This window comes from Fonsecaea multimorphosa (assembly GCF_000836435.1).
Source record: "Fonsecaea multimorphosa CBS 102226 unplaced genomic scaffold supercont1.29, whole genome shotgun sequence".
NCBI lineage: Eukaryota > Fungi > Ascomycota > Eurotiomycetes > Chaetothyriales > Herpotrichiellaceae > Fonsecaea > Fonsecaea multimorphosa.
The window spans coordinates 298,851-317,208 of record NW_015971663.1 but is presented as its reverse complement, the minus strand read 5'-3'; the positions used below and the strand labels follow the sequence as shown (position 1 = coordinate 317,208).

The following is an 18,358-nucleotide window of genomic DNA, read 5'->3' as shown; positions in this document are numbered from 1 at the left end:
GCCCTGTTATGTGGTCGGCCGCCATTAAAAGTCCGAGATAGCGTCATCCAGATGTCGAACCTTGTGTATGGCAGAGTCTGGCCTTACCCAGTGTTATCGGTACTTGCCAGGTTTGACGTTTCTCAACCCGTCAAGACTTGTGAGCAGAGGTTCATCCAAAGCGGTGCGGGAAGTCGAACTTCTGCTGGAGATCATCGCTTTCTAGCCAAGAAAGAAGCTCATTGTAAGTTCGATGATCATACATGGGCAAGTCGGTGCGTTCGGCATTCACTTCGCTAGAATCAGATCGGTATTGATGGTGGGACTCTGTCCAACTTGTCACACTGGTCTCACTGTTGGGAGAGAGGATGATTGAAGAGTTGGACGGCAAGCCGTGTACACGGTCGCGCACATTCTCTATTCGGGAGGCTGCCTTTGACAGATCGACATTTTGGAGTCTGGCCATGAGCGAGTTGAAGTCGGTGAGGACTCTGGCACAATCGGCTGCGTACTCTTTGTTGCTGCTTTGGTCCACATCCAGGTTGGAAATGACAAAACCCACTTCCTCAAAGTCTTGTGCCTCGCCATGGCCCAGAAGCTGATAAAGCTGCAACACGAGAGCAGCGTTGAACAAATAATGCACGCTGGAAACAGACAGCCTTGCTGGTCGTTGCAGGTTCAAAAGTCGATGCCACAGATGGACATTTCTTCGCGCAGCATCTGCGCAGAGATCGAGTTCATTCTTGTGCGATATCTCATGACCAATGGTTCGACCGTTCAAAAGCATGTCCGCTGTGACTCTCTTGACATTAATAAACAGTAAAGGTCGGACAGTCAGAATAATAAGCTACGACGTCAGCGGAGTTGTCCCCGGGCCTCTCGATCACCTCACCTGATTGTGCGCCATGTGCAGTTCCCCAACAGCCCGATCGAGGCTCAAGTTCTCTTCTGTGGCTAGAACCGTGGCAGAGAGGTTTTCGGACCAAGATCTCAATAATCTCAGGGACTTCTGAATGCATAAGGTTGTCATGAGGGGTTCCTCGATCTGCCGTGCAACATCATACACATTTGAGACTATGTAGTTCGAGACCCTGGAAAGCTCGATATGGGCGCGAAGACCAGCAGCAGGAGGCAGATTACTTCAACCTGTCAGTCCACCACGCGTACAGTTTGAGAAGACTGGGTGTACCTTGAATCACGGGGCAGGTCTAATTTGATGGCGTCGTCGGAAATAAGGGCCGGTCTACCCATCAAACAACTTAGCCAACTGCGACTTGTAAGCGAGACTGAAGATCAAGGGTCGAGCTCTAGGCCTACCGATCTAGGACATATACGGTCCAGAACAGTCGTTTGCCTTGCTCATCGACCATCCAAGCCCGATGAACTCCATGGACGATAAGAATATGCATTGCAATAGAAATATAGATATAAGCAGCGTCACGGCGATTGCTGTTGAGCAGGTAAACCCCCAGAAGAGCCAGGACGGTTGCATCATTGATGGTTGAATGGTCAAGGGGATTTCCCAACAGGCTTTTTGCTCTAGCGAAGAAGGTCTGTCCGAATCCGGTTTCCCAAGGTGGTGCACATTTTGAGTTGAATTGACAAGCAACAGCAAATGCCGCATTGGCGGTCACGATATTGGGACTGGCCTCGATCGTCCTCACACCGTCAACAAAAGCTCGATACTCGTCCAGTACCGCTTGGACATTGATCCAGTAATGGATGCCACCGGAAGCGAAAGTCCCTCCACCATCCTGAGCTGAGTGTTGGAACTCCAAGAGCATCGCCGCAGCTTGTTCATTCGTCGCCGATATGAGAGGGTCGACCGTAGAGGTCAGCAGAGGACGACTATCGTGGGTTTGGTATTTTCCCAATGCCGAGATAAAAGCTGTCGCATCAGGATTCGAGGCGCGTGACGACGCGGCTCCAAATGCCTGTGGGAATACTGTCGCCATGTATTCTCGCAAGTGGTTTAGAAACGTGGCTCCTGAAGATTCACCAAGGTAGCGCACTGTGCCGTCTGGATCCTGAAGGATTCGTCCTTCCCGAACCTGTTGGGTGTCTTCGGCGATATCCTGACTAGGATTTTTGGGAGGGCGTGATCCTTCGGGGGCACTGTGCCTTGCTGGAATATGCTGCATCAACTTGTCCCTCTCGCGTGGCGAAGGGATGGCTTCTGCGAGTGCCTGTTCCAGCAACGCGCACCTAGCTTTGAGCGCGTCATGCTCGCGGCGTGGAATCGAGACAGTCTCCACAACTTCAGGATACAGGCACTCGCGCGACGATTTGCGGCATCTTTCGCATGGCTGGCCTCCGGAGCATTTGGCGCGTTTCACATTGCAATTATTGCATCTTGATTCAACAAGCGGAGTGAGTTTTAAGGCATGCAAGCAATGCAAGGGGCGGGGGAGGGAGCCTACGCTTGCGCAACTCTCTTCCGTTGCTCCGGTGCAATTCTATGTCGTCGCGGATTGACAGGTAGACGCTCCATGCGCGGCTCCTACCACCACAGACGAAGATGGAATGACTTCGGGGCGGCTGACATAGCGCGTTGGTGATGCAGAAAGATGGACGAGATGCTTGTGGAGGATATTCTAGCACGCAGCCACCTCGACTCACCTTCAACTGCCTTTCAAGCGTTAATAGAAAGTGAGAATGGATGAGGAGGGTTGTGTCAAACTGAGGTTGAAAGGTCCCGTAGGGATTGCAGCTACCTAGTGGCGTAGTCACGTGACCTATTAGCGCCACATGATTTCAGAGGTGGCTGGATGGCTGGACGAGCACGTGACTATTAGGGATGCCAAGGGTTGTAAAGACTGTCAAAGCCATTACTGACTACTAGCCGTTTGAGGCCTTCGGCCGAAGGCCTTCGAACGGCGCTGTTGAGCTATTAGCGGCTTAGCACTCTTTATACATTACCTAGGTACCTAGGTACCTAGCTATTACACACTCTCTCTCCTTTAGATACCTAAATACCATACGGCTCTATTATATATATCTTCGCCCCTGTTGCCCACAGCGCTACTCCGAAAAACCACATATTTCAACTATGAACACTATTCGGGCCATCACTGGGTCATTTGGTCGAGTGTGTCCCACTGGCGCATTAAGCAGCGCGTCCGTTTATAGATGCGAAGACTGGCTTAATTTGTGGGGGCCAATATTAGCGTGCATATGCGTATGCTTATGCGTGCGCGTATACGCTTTGAATGGCAGCGGAAACGACTCCCGTGACCGCATTGATATCGTAGATGATTTCCTGCTCAGAATCCGCGGCAAGGATGATCGAGGGGTTGCTCGATACATGCGTCGATCCATTCAAGATCTTTCGCTTGTGGACAGAGGCGATCTTGGTGAATGCGGTAGAGGCTTTTGTGAAATCAATCTTGTAGATCGAGAATGTGCCTGTCACGCCCGAATATGTAGCGGTGGAGAGATTGCCGACTGCTGTAGAAAATTGATCGCTCGCAGTTTCGGTGATCTTCAGGCTCCCGCTTACGTTGGCGATGTATTTCGCTCCGACCGTGCTAGAGGTACCTCTCTCGAACTCCCGGCTGAAGCAACCCGCTCCCGATCATCGACCCAGGCCAGCTAAACCAGGCTTTGCTCGTACAAATCCCCGAGTGACCGTCGACCGCTTCCGAGAATGTCCCATCCCACAACATCGCGCCACAGATCTTCTTCCATACGACAGTTTCTCCCTGAGTATTGCCGGTCATCTGGGCGTACTTCCACTCCTGGAAGTATCCCAGTGTCCACGGTCCTGGCGTGTGGACGCTTCCTAGACCTCCAAAGGCTCCCTCTCCATAGTACCCTCCTTCATTTGCAGCCGTGAATGCAAAGTTCATGGTGTTGTGCCACGCTTGCTTCTCGTTGCTGGTCCTTATGAAACCCCACAGAGGAGCGAGAAGGGTTGGCAGGTCATTGGCATCGTGGTAAAATGTCCGGTGACCAATTCCATCCACCAGGTACGAGAAGGACGGCGCACCTCGCATTGGATCAGAACACAGGAAGTGCTTCAATGTTGCGGTACGCACATCTTCGGCGAAACCAGCCAGTCTCTTCCCCATGGAAGAACTCGTCACCTGCATCAACACCTTCGCAAGCTTGGACAACGCGTGCCATAACAAGACGTGACTAGAGAAGTGGAACGGATATTCCACCTCGTCATCGCCTGGAGTTTCATCGGTCGAGAAGAGTCCCGTGGAAGGATCCTTCTTTGATTCAATGAGGTCCAAGACTTGAGACACAGCATCTGATTTCAGAATTTCCTCCACAAATGCCTGCTCCCCTGGAAAGGTCTCCCAGAAGTCACAGATTTCCAGTAGCGGATAGCACTGTTGGTCCAGCTGGAAAACTGCCCCGTCTTTGGGCCGGCCCGTCGTGAGATATGACCGATGCCAAAACTGGTGGGGCCGCTGTGCATATCGGAAGATCCAGGTCAGATGGCCCTTCGCCGTGGCCTTGATTACTTCGCCGTAAGCGGCGCAGGTTTCTCGATCTGTCAATTTACCAAGGTTCCGATATACGTGGATCAAGAATTGAATCTGCCAACTTTCTCGGGTCAGCAGCGATAATCAAGGGTCAAGACTTATTGAAACTTACTAGTTGTCTCTCATCCAACCAAGCGGTAGAGCAACGTGATCTGTAAGGAGGCAAACGGCATGTTTGGAAGGCGAGAGTGGGACGGCGCAATTACCCAGAATGTACTCAAGATTCCGACGCACGATCAATTTGCCGATATTCTCTTGGTGGTCTCGCCAGAGCAGCGGCAGCCCGGCGGCAGGTGAAATATCTGCGCCGCGAGAGGTCTGGGAAATTGTTCCCGGTCGCAAGTTGAATTTTGCTGTCAGCGTCCTCGACGCTCGTGGCGGAACCTCCAAGGTCTGAGAATATGCTGCTTGTACGGGGGAGTTCACGAAAGTCTTTTCTTGGACAGCCTCCTCTATATCTACCAGCTGACCGTCGCTTTCCATATGTCCTTGAAGGTGTGCACCAAGGGGAACGTTGACGATCAAAAAGCCCCGGCCGCTGTCGGCGAAACTGAATTTGTTCTCTGACTTGGGAATTGGGATCGGCCCACCCTCAGTAAGTTGTCCATACTGATTCATCATTAGCATCATTGAGAAGAGACGGGGTTGAAAGGCTGGAAAGCTCCCGCCATGGCAACATATTGTGATGCGAAATACTTACCGATGCCCGGTTGACGCTGATACCATAGTCCATGGTGTACCTCAGATGGCACGTTGAGTCACAAGAAGACTTCACCTCCAAAGATTGAATGACCTCTCCATCCTCGGTGACGCGCAGACACGTCGTGATTGCAAGTCCGTCAACTGTGCGGAAAGATACTGTTGCTCGCCCCAACCCGTCGAGATTTATCTTGGTGTCTCGGGACTCGACATCGAAGCGCAACCCGAAGCCTGGCTTGCCCGTTTTGATAGACTTCAACATTCGGGCTCGGTACTCTCGTACATACGGAGTGTCTCTGAATCTGGTTCCATCGAATTGCTCATATGGTTCCGCCAGAACAATGCCATGCTTTGGATGGAATGCACTTATTTGCAGAATCTGTCATCGTTCTCAGCCTTTATCCTTTGGATAACTTCGAAGCCATTCATACCGTCCCACGAAAGTCAGTCGACAGAGAAACACCATTGAAGCCTATATCGAGAGTCTTCGTGCGCTCCTGGGCACCCCCGTGGTCAAATGCCATCATGGTCGATTTGTATTTGGCGGGAGCTTTCTGTCTAAGTAACTCGGATCGAAGCTGGTCCCCCGGCAGTATTTATGGACGGATATGGCAGAAGAAGACAAATTGCCGTCCGTTGGAGTTGCACAGGGTACTCTATCCGCGCGCATTGTTCGACAGAGGCTTAGCTTTCCCCATTCCGGATGGCTGCTCCTCCCCACCAACTACTAGTACATCTCTGACTTCTTCTCCTCACCCTAATTAGCGCTCTCCACGTCTCAGTTTTCGCTAGCAAGTGTTGGTATATGCGGCACCGGTACCCGTGCACGAAAACATTGACTACCATGTCTGGGCGCGTGCTATAAAGCTGGATTACTTGCTCAAAGTGAGGATGAGAAGATGATCCCTTTTCAACACATTCGAAAGTCATAGTTCTGCTCGACCACTTGTTCTAAAAACACCTCCCTTGTCGACCCAGATGCCTCAAATGTCTGAAAAATTACAGTCGGACCATGTCGAGGCTGGCTGGTCTTCCGTTGAAACCGAACCTGAGGCCGGCCGGAGTGTGCCTGCTGGCCACATTCCCGTGACAAATGAAGAGAAAGCCATGAGCCGAGCGCTGAACCGCAAGTTTGACATCGCGCTCTTGCCTTTTCTGTCGTTGCTGTACCTCTTCAACGGCCTCGATCGCGGCAACGTGGGAAATGCTGAGACGCAAGGTCAGTCCAATCCACCCATAGTCGTGCCACTACTAACCCATCGTACTAGGCTTTACCACGGACATCGGAGCCCATCCAGACGATCTCAACCTGGCTGTGAGCTTGTTCTTCATTACTTTTGTACTATTTCAACCTCCCTCCGCCGCCGTCGGAAGATACCTCGGGGCGAAGTACTGGGTACCTGTCATCATGGTTTGCTGGGGCGTCCTCACAATTTGCCAGGCTTTTATCAAAGGACGAGGTATGATGGAGCAATCCATTGCCTTCGAGAAAGCTACTGACACACTGCTAGCTACATTGATTGCTACGCGACTGCTCATTGGCGTTTTCGTAAGTCTTCCTCGCGTGCCCTGGGCTGGTGTTTGAGAAGCCAGGACTGGTCTTTCCTGATAGAAATATTTCATGCTAACGATGTGCAGGAAGCGGGGTTCTATCCTAGTTGTAGGTCCAGTCTCTCTCTTGGAGGACTTCTCAACCGAGCTGCGCAGAAGTGGTGACCTGACAATGGCATCCGTGGAAAACTTTACTCGAGCAACACTGACTTTAGGGGTAACTAAGGTGTTTTTTATCTGTCGACATTCTATACGCGCTACGACCTCGCCGTACGCATCGGCCTCTTCTATGGTCAATATGCCATCGCTGGCGCGTTCTCTGGCTCTATCGGTAAGTGGTTCCCCGCGCGATGGCGAAGGTGAGAACGCTGATGATAGAAAGCGTACGGTGTTTTCCACATCACGACCGGTTCGCTCAAGAATTGGCAGTACCTCTTCATCATCGAAGGCGGCGCCACGTGCTTGATCGCCATCATTGCGTGGTTTTGGTTGCCTCTCGGTCCGGGGAGTGCGTGGTTTCTAAAAGAGAAGGATCGCGCATACGCCGTGGAGCGCATCCGCCTAGACAGCGCGATGTATGCGCAGCATACCTATGGCAATAGTGGGCTCGAGAAGGAGAGGTTGACGAGACGTGATGTGGTTGAGACAGCAAGAGATTGGAAGCTTTGGTATGTGCTCGGCTTCAATATACTAGCCAGCATACCCGGCCAAGCATTCTCCGTCTTTCTACCTCTTGTTGTGAAGGGGTTGGGATACTCGTCCATTGAGGCGAACTTGGTAAGTTGTTCATGCACTGCCTGGGCAAGGTACTGATTTCAACAGATGTCTGTGCCGCCATATATTTGTGGAGCAGTTGGGTTGTACATTTTCGCCATCAGCTCCGATCGAAGGTAGGCAATTCGCCGGTCGTTTACTTAACAAACCACTAACGTCGGTGATCTAGGAAGGAACGTGGCTATCACATCTTTGTTTCCCTCGTGATTGAACTCGTCGGGCTCATCATTACGGTGACTGTCCAACATCACGGCGGCAAGTACGCTGGTTTGTGCATCTTGTTGTTTGGAAGTTATGTCTCTGCACCATTGACCGTGGCTTGGCTGAGCGGGAACACTCCTGGTAAGTGCCTGCAGCCCAAAGCTCTGAGAGATTTTGCTGATAGACGGCCCTTAAGAACCTGGGAAGAGAGCTCTCGTCTTGGGCGTGAACGGGTTTGGAAATCTATCCGGAGTCATCGGCTCCCAACTCTTCCGGTCATCATATGCGCCGAAGTACCTGATGTATGTCAACCCCATGACGGCTGCTGCTTTTGATGTGAGCCCGACGACTGACCTGTCCCACAGCCCATTTTACGTGACGCTAGGGTTCATCGCAGTTGCGCTGGCTGGATACCTTGCGTACCGGTTCACATTAGCCGCGGTCAATAGGCGACGGCAAGCCAAGGTGGACGCCATGAGCCCTGAAGAGATCGAGGACGAGAAGACCAACCCTCAGAGATATGGCGACAAGAAGTATACCTTTATCTACGGCCTGTGAAGCCGTCTCCGTTTTGGCAGGGTCGGTTGTGACGGCGATGGGGGCTGGGGGTCACATCATGGTCTATCACGTTGCAAGCCTTCACGATATATCTTTAGCAGCCGCTCATGGCTTTGGCTTCATCCCGTTCGTTGACATTCTGGCGCACGCTGCACATATTTTAGCTTCGGTATGCACATGTGGCGTCCAGAGCATTGGGAAGTAGGAAGGGCATATCGGCTACCTAGTTGAAAAGGAGTACTGCAAGTCCTCGGATTAGTAACAAGTCATTGGCTCCTGCACCCGATAGCCCCGGCAGCCCCTGAGAGAACATACGACGGGACGAGTGGGGGACGCTTAATGTCGAAATAATGAATAGATACAATATTGTTGAAACATCTTACAATGTTGGTGCCAGGACTTACCACGTATAAATACTCTGTGCTTATCATGAATGTTATTACTCGGTCCATGAGCTCTGAACCTAGGTATGACCGTTGACTAGTGCGCCCATAAGGTTCATCCATCCAGAATTGCCGAAAGTACGGAAGATGGGCGGGGGCCTTACGTCGCTACATACCTAGGTACCTAGTCCATGCAGGGACATATGTACCTACCAGAAATCTAAGGTCTCAATCAATTCAGCTCGCAGAAGTCTGAAGAACAGGTCGTTCCTTTTCGTCTTGCTTTCCCCTTCTACTTCTCCTTCTCTTCTTGTCCGAATCCAATAACGGCAACGATGGACGTTCCAGAGACCATGTTAGCGTGGCAGAAGCATTTCGGCAGCACGAAGCCGGTATGTAGGCCCCCTCTAGCGAAACCCCCATTCTGCGAATTTCGTTGCCCTCCTTTGACTAGGAGATATTGCATTTGCTAACTGCCAGAGAACAAACGATACAGGTCCGCGTCGAGGTGCCCGTGCCTACGCCTGGCGAGAATGGCTTGCTGATCAAAATCCACGCCGCGGGAGGTGAGTGAGGAAGGCCCTCTTTCCTTCTTTCTATATCTTCGAGGGGGGAGGACATGTTATCACTTAAAGGGGATTCTTTTGTTAAGAGGATGGGATGCTGACGTACGGGGCAAAGTCTGCCACAGCGATTTCGCATTGTTACAAACGCCAGTCAAGCCGCCGGGCTATCTTGACAAGTATACGTTGGTATGTAGCTCAGAGAGCAAGCACTGCGTCTTCTCCCTTCTTTTTGGGTCACAGCATTGAAGCGGCTGTCTTTGTCTCCCAGCGCGTTGTAATATGACTATCTGCATCCGGGCGGATACTGAATCCATATGCTTGAAAACAAAAGGGCCACGAAGGCTGCGGAGAAGTCGTGTCGGTCGGTGCCAAAGTCACGAAATTCGCCCCAGGCGACATGGTATCGATCCTATCGGTCCCCGGCTGCGGAAGTGCCACCTGTCCAACATGTTCTGCCGGCGTCCCACAGATCTGCCCGGCGGGGGATCACTATGGGATTGGAAACGCGCACGGGTCGTTTGCTCCGTACATCGCGGTTGTCGAAAGCGCCGCTGTCAAATTACCCGCCGTGGTAAGTGCGGCTGCCGGTGCCGTCGCGACCGATGCGTGCGTGACGTCCTACAACGCCGTGGTGAATCGGGCCAAGGTCAAGAAATCCGACACGGTCTTGCTGTACGGCCTCGGCGGGCTGGGGTTCAATGCGTTACAGATGATCTTGAACATTGGCGCGAGGGTCCTCGTCGTGGACAAGAGGCAGGAGATCTTGGACGAGGCGGTCAAGTTCGGGGTCAAGAAGGAGGATGTCGTCCCCGTGAACACTCCCAGTGTGAGTGATTGGGTTGCGAAGAGATCGTTAGTAGTGGACACGGCGATCGATTTCGTCGGGGTGCCAGAGACGTTTAGGACCGCCATTGAGAGCGGTGAGTCCATAATGCCCTTGTGCTTTCTATCCTGTCGTCGCAGCAGCAGCAGCAGCCACTGACCTTATCGTCCTCAGTCCGCCACGCCGGAACCGTCGTCCTAGTAGGCCTACTGAGTGGCGAAGTGACAATCCCCTCATTCGTCGCGGTGCGCAAACAACTTGACATCCTGTGCAGCTATGGCGGGACGGTCGAGGATCTCGTCGCGAGTCTGGACCTGATTTCCCGGGGCGTCATCACCCCGCAAGTCGAGACGGGGAGCATGGCGGATTTCCCCAAGGTTCTGGAGGATTTGCACGCCGGGAGGGTCAAGAGTCGGATCGCGCTCGTTCCGGAAGGCATGCAATGAATTTGAAATGGGACTGCTGGATGATATGGTGATACCAACGGAGGGAGGCTGAAACCATATGGTCGGCAAACCAAGCAATGGGTAAGATGCAAAGGGAGTCACTCAGAACTGCAAAGCAAATACGTGTGCTTGTTCAAGGGGATATCCGATATCGAGGACAGAAAGGATATCATTTGACTACCCGTTACGCTTGCTAATGTCGTCAAACTCGCCCAGAAAACCCAATGAATAAAATAAAAGAATAAACCATACATATACCCCATTCGAATCCATCTGTCTTTTCGCTTTCGATTCACCCAAAGTTCTTTTCAATCTTCTTAATCCACTTGCCCACCCCCTTCTCAATCTTCTCTGTGTGTGACGGCTTATGCTGTGACCCTGACTTGGATGGTTTGTGATGGTGCGAGTGGTGCTCCGCCTCGGTCGGCCGGTAGACTTGAGAGTGGATGTCATAGGCTCCCGCGGGGGGTTGGGCTTGCTGTGCCTGTGCGTAATTGTAGGTCGAGTAACCCCCGAGAGGCGGAGCAGGAACAGAAGGAGGAGGTGGAGCTTGGCCAGCGGCCAGGTAGTCCGGGTACTGGGGCTGGACATGCTGGAGTGGTTTGTGGGGTTGACCGTTGATGGACTGGTAGAACTGTGTGCCTGGAGTTTGCACATTTTGTTGGCCAAAAATATGCGCATTTGGATCTTGTTGCCCTTGCCCGTGAGGCACATACGTTTGAGCGGCTGCTGAAGGGTGACGACTGCCGCTGTCGGAACCGATACCCGTAGCACTGGCACCGGTGGGCGGCGGGCCGAAATTTGTTGACACAGATGTCCGCGGGGAGGTCTGAAGTGGGGGTGATGCTGCATGCGGTCCAAAGGACGGCGGTGGCACCGTGGCCGCTGCTTGAGGTCCAAAGGATGGCACCGGCGAGGTGGTGGCGTGCGGTCCGAATGATGGTTGTACGGGGCCGTATTGTCCGCCGTATGCGCCAGGCTGAGCAGTGTGAGAGCCGGCAAATGGTTGTGGATGCTGCTGCTGAGGTACGTAAGGGTGATCATGTCTTGCTGCCGCAGCGAGCCCCGTTCCGTCAACGGCGTCGATCGGAGGAGGCGTGTCCTCTCTATGGGCGATAGGTTCCGGTGCCGCTGGCGCCGCTGGATTGTACGCGAGCGGAGTGTAGTCTGTGGCGGCCGGCTTCGAGTCTTTGACCGACGATCTTCCACCAATGCTGGCAGTGGCCGAGTTTGGCGAGGCCGAAGCCGCAGGGCCGCCTGGAGAAGCGCGAAAGACAGCTGCTGGAGGCGCTGGCTGAGCAGTGGGCAGCTGTTGGACAGGATGGCTGTGCTGGGCTGACGGAGAATCATGTTGCACCTCCTTGTATGCCGGATCTGAGATGGCCACATGCTCTAGGTTTTGCACCACGGGGCTGACCATGTCATGGTGATCTGGTTGTTCCTCATGCACATCGTCATCAATGTCCAATTGGGCGGGCTGTAGCAACCTCTTGAAAATGTCCAGGACCAACTTTGAATCATCCTGACTCCAGAAATAGGCGTCAATCGTGTGGATTCGGTATTTGGACGTGCCAGGATCTCGCGGATCTGAACTGGCTAGACGCCATTCGTCGGGGTCTCGTCCTGAACGCGGAGACGAGGGGGAAGTGGCCGCCGGCGCACTGACTCCATCGACGACGAACGTCACTCTTGTTGGGAATCGGTGAGAATTGATCACCTTGGCGCCGTCGAGGAAGCCGTGAAAGGCCGTCTGCTCTGGCGTGCCAGGGTTGATGGCGGCCTCGATGCGACTTGTGTGTCTCGTGGAGTTGTAGTAGACGTAGAAGTAGGCGGCTTTATCGAAGCGATGTAGAGCCGGCCGGGGTGACGGCGCAGTGAAGTAAGAGTGGAGGTCGGCATATCTGAGGAGCAAAACTTGTGTCAGACTGTCGTCGAGACAAAACAGTCACAGGCATCGGGCTACGCCTTACTTACACTGCAGTTAGCGTTTCTTCCCCAGGAAACGGTGGCATGGTGATGAGGGTCGTTCAGTTGTTCAGGTTCAGTCAACTTTGGTCCGTTGAAGCACGACAAGCAGCAAGGCGCGGATAAGTTTCAAACATCACCAAGAAGCATTGCACTGTCTCGAGCCAAGGGTGTATTATGTAAATCGTTCTAAGAAGCCATCTTCATCATTAGCCTGGGTTCGAGGGTCGTGGATGAAGATGTGAAGTTGCGCAGGCGGGCGGCTATTGCAACGTGATTCATGGCTGAGATGGACTCGGAAGTTTGGAGTTGTGTGACTATCCAGTGTGGCTGAGCGGGATGAGGGGGTTGGGTCTTTAACAGCCTGTCAGCCACACATGACGTCGACAAGCGATAGGGAACCACCAGGGGGTACAGCAAAGACAAACAAGAACATCTAGGATAATTAGAGCACAGGCCTTGAGCCTCTTCTCATGGCCACTGCACTGTGTAGTGCCCTCATGTCGAAGAGTCCTCCACCTTATCCACGCATGGCTATCACCACCGACACCCAGCCATCGGCATAGCAGCCCCATCTGGCCAGCTCCTCAAGGTGAGCACTCATAGGAAGGGGTGCCCCATGCAGAAGCGGTGTGGCTAGGATTGGCGTCCTCCGAGATGGAAACAGGCCAGGGACAAGCTGATGCAAGGCCGTCCCCAATGTTTGAGCTTGTCCTACAGGGACGCCTCGCGCTGCGGTAGGCAAGCTCTGAGTTCCGGCTGCCGCGACAGTGGGTGCGATGTGCGACTGCAACACTCTGATTTGGGCTTTGCTCGGGTCTTGGTCTGGTGCAGAGGGTAAGTACAGTCGCAAAGGGATATGTCTCATCTGGCCTGGTGTTGGCACCAAAGAGCTATGGATCCTGGAAAAGGTCGGCAAGTCGTTGTCTTGGGTCGAGGTCCACAGAGCCTTGCTCTCCTGAGCCCCTAAGGTCATGATGGGTTTCGCGGTGCCAGATCTCAAAAAGTCCGCTTCTTTGACGGAATTGATAAAAGAGTCATGCAGGACAACGGGGCTTGCATCTGGCAGCATTGGCTTGTCTGGGTCGGCCGTAAAATGCAGCGTTAGCTTGAAGGGTAGAGGGTCCGAAGATGATGGATCTGGTCGAGCATCTTGAGTCGACACCACGTAGACATCGTAGAGCAGCCCCAACGGAAGATGCCCTTTCAAGGGGACATTGTCAAATGTGAAATAGCCGGTATAGGGTGATATTGTCTCGGGATCGGCGATCAGTGAGGGCGAAAAGAAAGTGTGCAGGCGTGGCAGAAGGAGCGGAAGATACGACAAACGAGGAAAAGCAATCTACAAGCACGTTTGGAGTCAGTGCATTTGTTGGAGGGGCCCAGGGCTCGACGAAGACTCACCAGGTACGGGTCAGCGCCATCAAAGGTACGACATTCTGAAGCGGCTAGTCGGATCTCCAGAGGCAGTCGAGCTTGCCAGATAGTGCGCTGGAGGGAGTGTAAAGCCTCGTCCTGGGTCATGATTCGAGATGAGAGCCTTGAGAGTGTTTGGTGCGGTGTAAGTGGATGGTTTCGGATGATGTCGCTAGCCTGAGTGCCACATGCAGGAGGAATGATTGGCGAGTGGGGAGGAAGCAGAACGTCTCGCCCATCGGGGGGAGCCTTTTCTTCGTCCAAGTCGGACAGGGATTGCTCTTGAAACAGACCGAAATGGATCGACCGGCAGTTGATGAGACGGGAGCCCGGACCAGAATGATTGTCTATCCACTTTGCGCACCAGGCAGATTGAAGCCGCTGGACAAGGCAATCTGCCTCCGCCTGATCTGGCCTTTGTTCCACCGAAGTTCGAATAAGCGAGCGAGACAATGCGGCACTGGGCGTCGTACTCCTTTTGCTGCGAAATCCACGTTGACTCCTGATGACTTGTAGAAAAGGAAAAATCACAAAGAGAATCAAAAGGGAGATAAAGGGGGCCACGAGATGTTGGGGTTGTGCTTGGGCGGGTTTCACAATGTGGTAGGGCTGACGGGAGAATCGCAGGGAAATGAGTCCATTCGCACATTTGGCGACAACAACGACAGAATATTGAACAGAGTGCCACTTTGATGAGAATTCTTCCTGAAAGCAATTGGAAAATGGCACCATCCGTCGCTTAACTTGCGAGATGGGCTTCTAATTGAAGATATGGCCTACAGGCTCCCAAGTCTACATATCTAGGTACGTACCTAGTGGCTATACCAGGAGAGGTATATTGGATACTTAGGACTGAATGGCAACGGAAGTGTGCGGGCTCCAACCGCGCGGCTGATCTGAGCACAACGGAAGATGCCTGAGTACCTAGATGGTGAACCGGCATGGAATCAACTGGCCTTTCCCCCCTGCAGAACCCCCGGAGACTGGAACAACCCGACCTGTTGTGCTACCTGTATTTACCCAGAGCACCTAGGTATACTTTGAGTAGGTACCTAGGTACGTAATACGACAGCGCGGAACAGGAACACAGTGGAGCATCATGCTTCCCTCGAGCTGCCAGGTCACCTTCCTCATCTCGGCTCCCAGAAAATCTGTCCTCGTAGCACTAGGACCGGAGCACCGATTCATGTTTCAAGGTCCAACACTGTCAGACTGGTTTAAACTTTGCGATACTAATATGCCAGCAGAGAGGGTCACTGCAAAGAGGAGAATGCCAACGGCCACGGCATCGGACGGAGACCAGTTTGCCGTCGGGTTAGTTTAGGGCTGACAAGAGTTCTGCGTCTTTGCTCAGAAATTGGCGGGAATCCGTCACACAATCCGGCTACTGCATGGTGTGCGAGCAGAGTACGTCGTACGGCCGTTCTCTTGGGGACCAAAAAGGCACCGGAATATCTTCGTGACGAGCAGCTCGCACCAAGCTTGGTATAGAAGGCATATCTGGGTGTTGACAAGCCACCGATCACGCAAAATCCAACGTGTCATATTGTTGAGCAGGGGTCTGGGCAGCGCCAGAAGGCTGCATTTGACCAAGTCGGGATGCAAGTCCAGTGAGTAGCGCTTCCAATTTGCGGGGGACCTCCGGTGGCATCTGTCCCATGTTCATTAATAATAGGCTGCTTAGAGTTTTGGCGTTCGTATCAGTTGTTTCTTTTTCTCGTAGGCTTGTCGTAGGCTTGTTGCAGTGCAGCGCAGCGCAGCAGTCTGCGTCAGAGGCCTTCCTGGTGGCTTCGCTCGTCCGGCTTCCGCGCTGTCAAAAGAGGGGCAAAGAAAAAGCAAAGAATTGATCATCATATGCTAGCTATGCATGGATTCGAAGGGCGCTTCCCGATGGGAGCAAAGGACCTTCGCACCCCCTTCGGGCACAGCGAGGCAGTGCTTGAGGAAAGGAGGAAGGTTGTCGTGCATGAGCGCTTGATCAAAATACGACGCAGGCTTTTCTTATTTTTTTTTTGGGTGCTCCTTTTCGTTTCGTGGTCCCCTTCTTTGGGTCCTTATGCTCTCAGTCACCTCCTCATCTTGTACGTGAAGGACAGACTGTCATTTAAGGCTCGAAATGATGGGGGGGCGTGACGGGTTACCGCAGATGGAGATGGCAAGACTAAAGGATGGTGGAATGTGGAGGTAAGCACGGGACCCAGGCGTGAGAGGCAGCACCAGAATGCTTTCAGGCATGAAGGTGGAGGCATCGACTCAGCTCTTAGCGGGAGCTGAGTCCAGCGCGCCTTTACCTACTAGCTGTCAACTTGGACCTCCCCCTTGGTTCCCCGTACCAATGACAATTTCGCTTTGGGGTGGGCTTAACTAAAACAAGGCTCGTGCCCTTGGTGCCCTGTTCGCGCCGTGGTGGGCCAGGGAAAGAACCACTGAAAGTCTGCCCACTGCCCAGCGGCAACCCCTAGGTAACGACGTACCGGTAGAGTCATTGCAGTCTTGGAGGCGAGCGGAGTTCGCTAAGCTCCCAAGCTCGGAGACTGCCTCCCATATCGCTGCCCTTAAGTGCCCATACCCTAGGTCCCTAGGTAATGTCTGAGCGCCAGGAGAGGGAATGAAGTTTCTGATCCCCTCACAGGCTCAACAAGCCTCTATCGTGGTCTTCCCTGCTTGTCAGCGCCTGTCATTTCCTGTCATCTGATTCCTCCCCCGCGCCCCGTACCTACCTAGGTACTGCGCGCATACTGTCCGTCACGTCACCCGTCGTCTGGTATTACTGTCTCGTTCTTTGGTGTGGCAACGTCCCCCTCCTCCTGCCTTGTTCAGTTTTCCTTTACCCGCCCAACTAGTCCATCCCTTTCAAGTTCCAGTGGGCCGTGGCCCATGGAACAAGCCGTCCCTTCCGTGTCCATCGCCCGATCCCCCCGAAGGATCAATATTCGTTGGTCTGGCCACGCGAGACGATGATGACTTCTGTGCAGCTTCTGTGCAACCAGTAGTGGTGACGTCGAGAAGATGCGGTTTTTTCGCTAAGAGTCAGTCTATTTTCCGCTCAGATCAGATCGACAAACTGGCTGTCCAAGTGCTATTGGCGCGAGACATTGTCAACAGTGGAACACGGGTCTCGTCCCTCCCATTCAAAGAGCCCGCGTTGAAGCTAACATGCAAGGAGTGCCGTCTTTTTCACTCTGCCTACGAGGACCTAGGCCATGGCTCGAAGCCCTGCATGAGCCTAAATCTCAACACACCAAGAGGGCGGGCCCCCTTCCACCAAAGCAATTGAAAGGTTGCGTTGAAACCACGAGCTTGGTGTAGCCTGGGGAAAGAGTTGGACCTGTGCCTTGGTGAAATGAGCCGCCAAAGGGCTAATGAGCTGCCATGCAACCCTGGGAGCCTGGAACACCCTTGTCGACCGCGGAGACACTCTCTCGCATGAAAAGGGTCCCCCCCTTGGGTGCCGCTGGGAGCTTTCTGGGTGGCCGGGGCACAGAGCTAGTAGGGCTAGCAGGGCTAAAGCGAACCACGGCAGCCCCAATATGGCCGGGCTCACAAGCCAAGCTGCATCCTCGTTAGCTGCGGTGCCCATCTCCGAATTTCAATGGCGATCCAAAAGGACGGGTGTGTCTGGGACGAAAAGCTCCCTCTGGCAAAGCCGTCGCACCCCATGCATACGAGAGACCAAGAGACCATGGGCAGCTCCTTGCTCCTCTCGACTCCTCTGGGGGCCTGGCTGGGCCTAGCCATCCAATGGCCATCGTGTCCATCATTCTTGTGAACACCAAAAGAGCCCCCAGCTTTACTGCAACAGACATGCGTTGCATTTTATCGACCTATCGAACTCAACACACCCATTGCACCCGTCAACCCCTGGCCCTGGCTCCATCCTCCTCCCGCCTCCCCAGAGAAAACCACAGGTCTGCCCATGAGCCTGAAATCCATCGTAAACCTGAGCCCGTCCTCTCAGCTCAAAATCTCCATTCCTACGCGCACGGCTCGGCATTAAAATTCTTCTCCCTGTGTCTAGAAGAGAGGGTGTTTCCCATCCCGCTTGTGTCAAAACCACTTCGACCCTTGGGTGACCCTGTCCATTCCACCTGAACCCTGTCTGTTCGAACCGAGTGTCTGTTTCTCTGCACGCTTTGGTTCACTCGCGCCAACCACATACAAGAACGCGCTCATCAAGAAGAGAGCTACATCTACCTTTGCCTTCTTGACTGGCCTCAATCTCTTCATCCAGCTCGGTCGTTGTTCGTATCGGCCTGGTCTCTTAATTCGCCGGAGCACCAGTATAGGTGTCCCACAGCTCCACCAACACGCGTTCTCGACCTCCGAACAATATCCATCCCTCTGCTCCCTTTATAACTGCTGCATATCTCGACCACTGACGGAGGATAACCTCGCATGTTCCTTGCTTCTCGATTGTAAGGCAGAGACTCTGGACGCTTCTCATCCTTCACAGGCACCCAGCAGGCGCAACATTGTCAAGCGGTCGTCTTGTTGTTTCTCGTCA

The 18,358-nt window shown here is 53.3% G+C and overlaps 6 protein-coding genes across 6 annotated transcripts; 2 read left to right on the top strand and 4 right to left on the bottom strand.

Annotated features, from left to right (window-relative positions):
- Window positions 1–151: 151 nt before the first annotated feature.
- Z520_10350 (uncharacterized protein) lies at window positions 152–2,470 on the bottom strand (the record flags this gene model as incomplete). The annotated part of the gene is made up of 5 exons (XM_016780843.1): window positions 152–826; window positions 872–1,118; window positions 1,169–1,246; window positions 1,297–2,331; window positions 2,400–2,470. 5 exons carry the CDS (start codon window positions 2,468–2,470, stop codon window positions 152–154), a joined length of 2,106 nt encoding a protein of 701 aa, XP_016628136.1.
- Window positions 2,471–3,163: 693 nt separating this feature from the next.
- Window positions 3,164–5,695, bottom strand: Z520_10349 (uncharacterized protein; the record flags this gene model as incomplete). The annotated part of the gene is made up of 5 exons (XM_016780842.1): window positions 3,164–3,495; window positions 3,593–4,526; window positions 4,641–5,081; window positions 5,173–5,550; window positions 5,603–5,695. 5 exons carry the CDS (start codon window positions 5,693–5,695, stop codon window positions 3,164–3,166), a joined length of 2,178 nt encoding a protein of 725 aa, XP_016628135.1.
- A 454-nt stretch (window positions 5,696–6,149) lies between these two features.
- On the top strand, window positions 6,150–8,255 carry Z520_10348 (uncharacterized protein; the record flags this gene model as incomplete). Its single annotated transcript, XM_016780841.1, has 10 exons — window positions 6,150–6,390; window positions 6,440–6,631; window positions 6,683–6,720; window positions 6,810–6,831; window positions 6,949–7,053; window positions 7,105–7,499; window positions 7,545–7,612; window positions 7,666–7,838; window positions 7,894–7,999; window positions 8,063–8,255. 10 exons carry the CDS (start codon window positions 6,150–6,152, stop codon window positions 8,253–8,255), a joined length of 1,533 nt encoding a protein of 510 aa, XP_016628134.1.
- A 718-nt stretch (window positions 8,256–8,973) lies between these two features.
- Window positions 8,974–10,473, top strand: Z520_10347 (uncharacterized protein; the record flags this gene model as incomplete). The annotated part of the gene is made up of 5 exons (XM_016780840.1): window positions 8,974–9,030; window positions 9,135–9,204; window positions 9,320–9,390; window positions 9,536–10,124; window positions 10,202–10,473. 5 exons carry the CDS (start codon window positions 8,974–8,976, stop codon window positions 10,471–10,473), a joined length of 1,059 nt encoding a protein of 352 aa, XP_016628133.1.
- A 292-nt stretch (window positions 10,474–10,765) lies between these two features.
- On the bottom strand, window positions 10,766–12,485 carry Z520_10346 (uncharacterized protein; the record flags this gene model as incomplete). Its single annotated transcript, XM_016780839.1, has 2 exons — window positions 10,766–12,374; window positions 12,448–12,485. 2 exons carry the CDS (start codon window positions 12,483–12,485, stop codon window positions 10,766–10,768), a joined length of 1,647 nt encoding a protein of 548 aa, XP_016628132.1.
- A 473-nt stretch (window positions 12,486–12,958) lies between these two features.
- Z520_10345 (uncharacterized protein) lies at window positions 12,959–13,962 on the bottom strand (the record flags this gene model as incomplete). The annotated part of the gene is made up of 2 exons (XM_016780838.1): window positions 12,959–13,780; window positions 13,843–13,962. 2 exons carry the CDS (start codon window positions 13,960–13,962, stop codon window positions 12,959–12,961), a joined length of 942 nt encoding a protein of 313 aa, XP_016628131.1.
- Window positions 13,963–18,358: the final 4,396 nt, after the last annotated feature.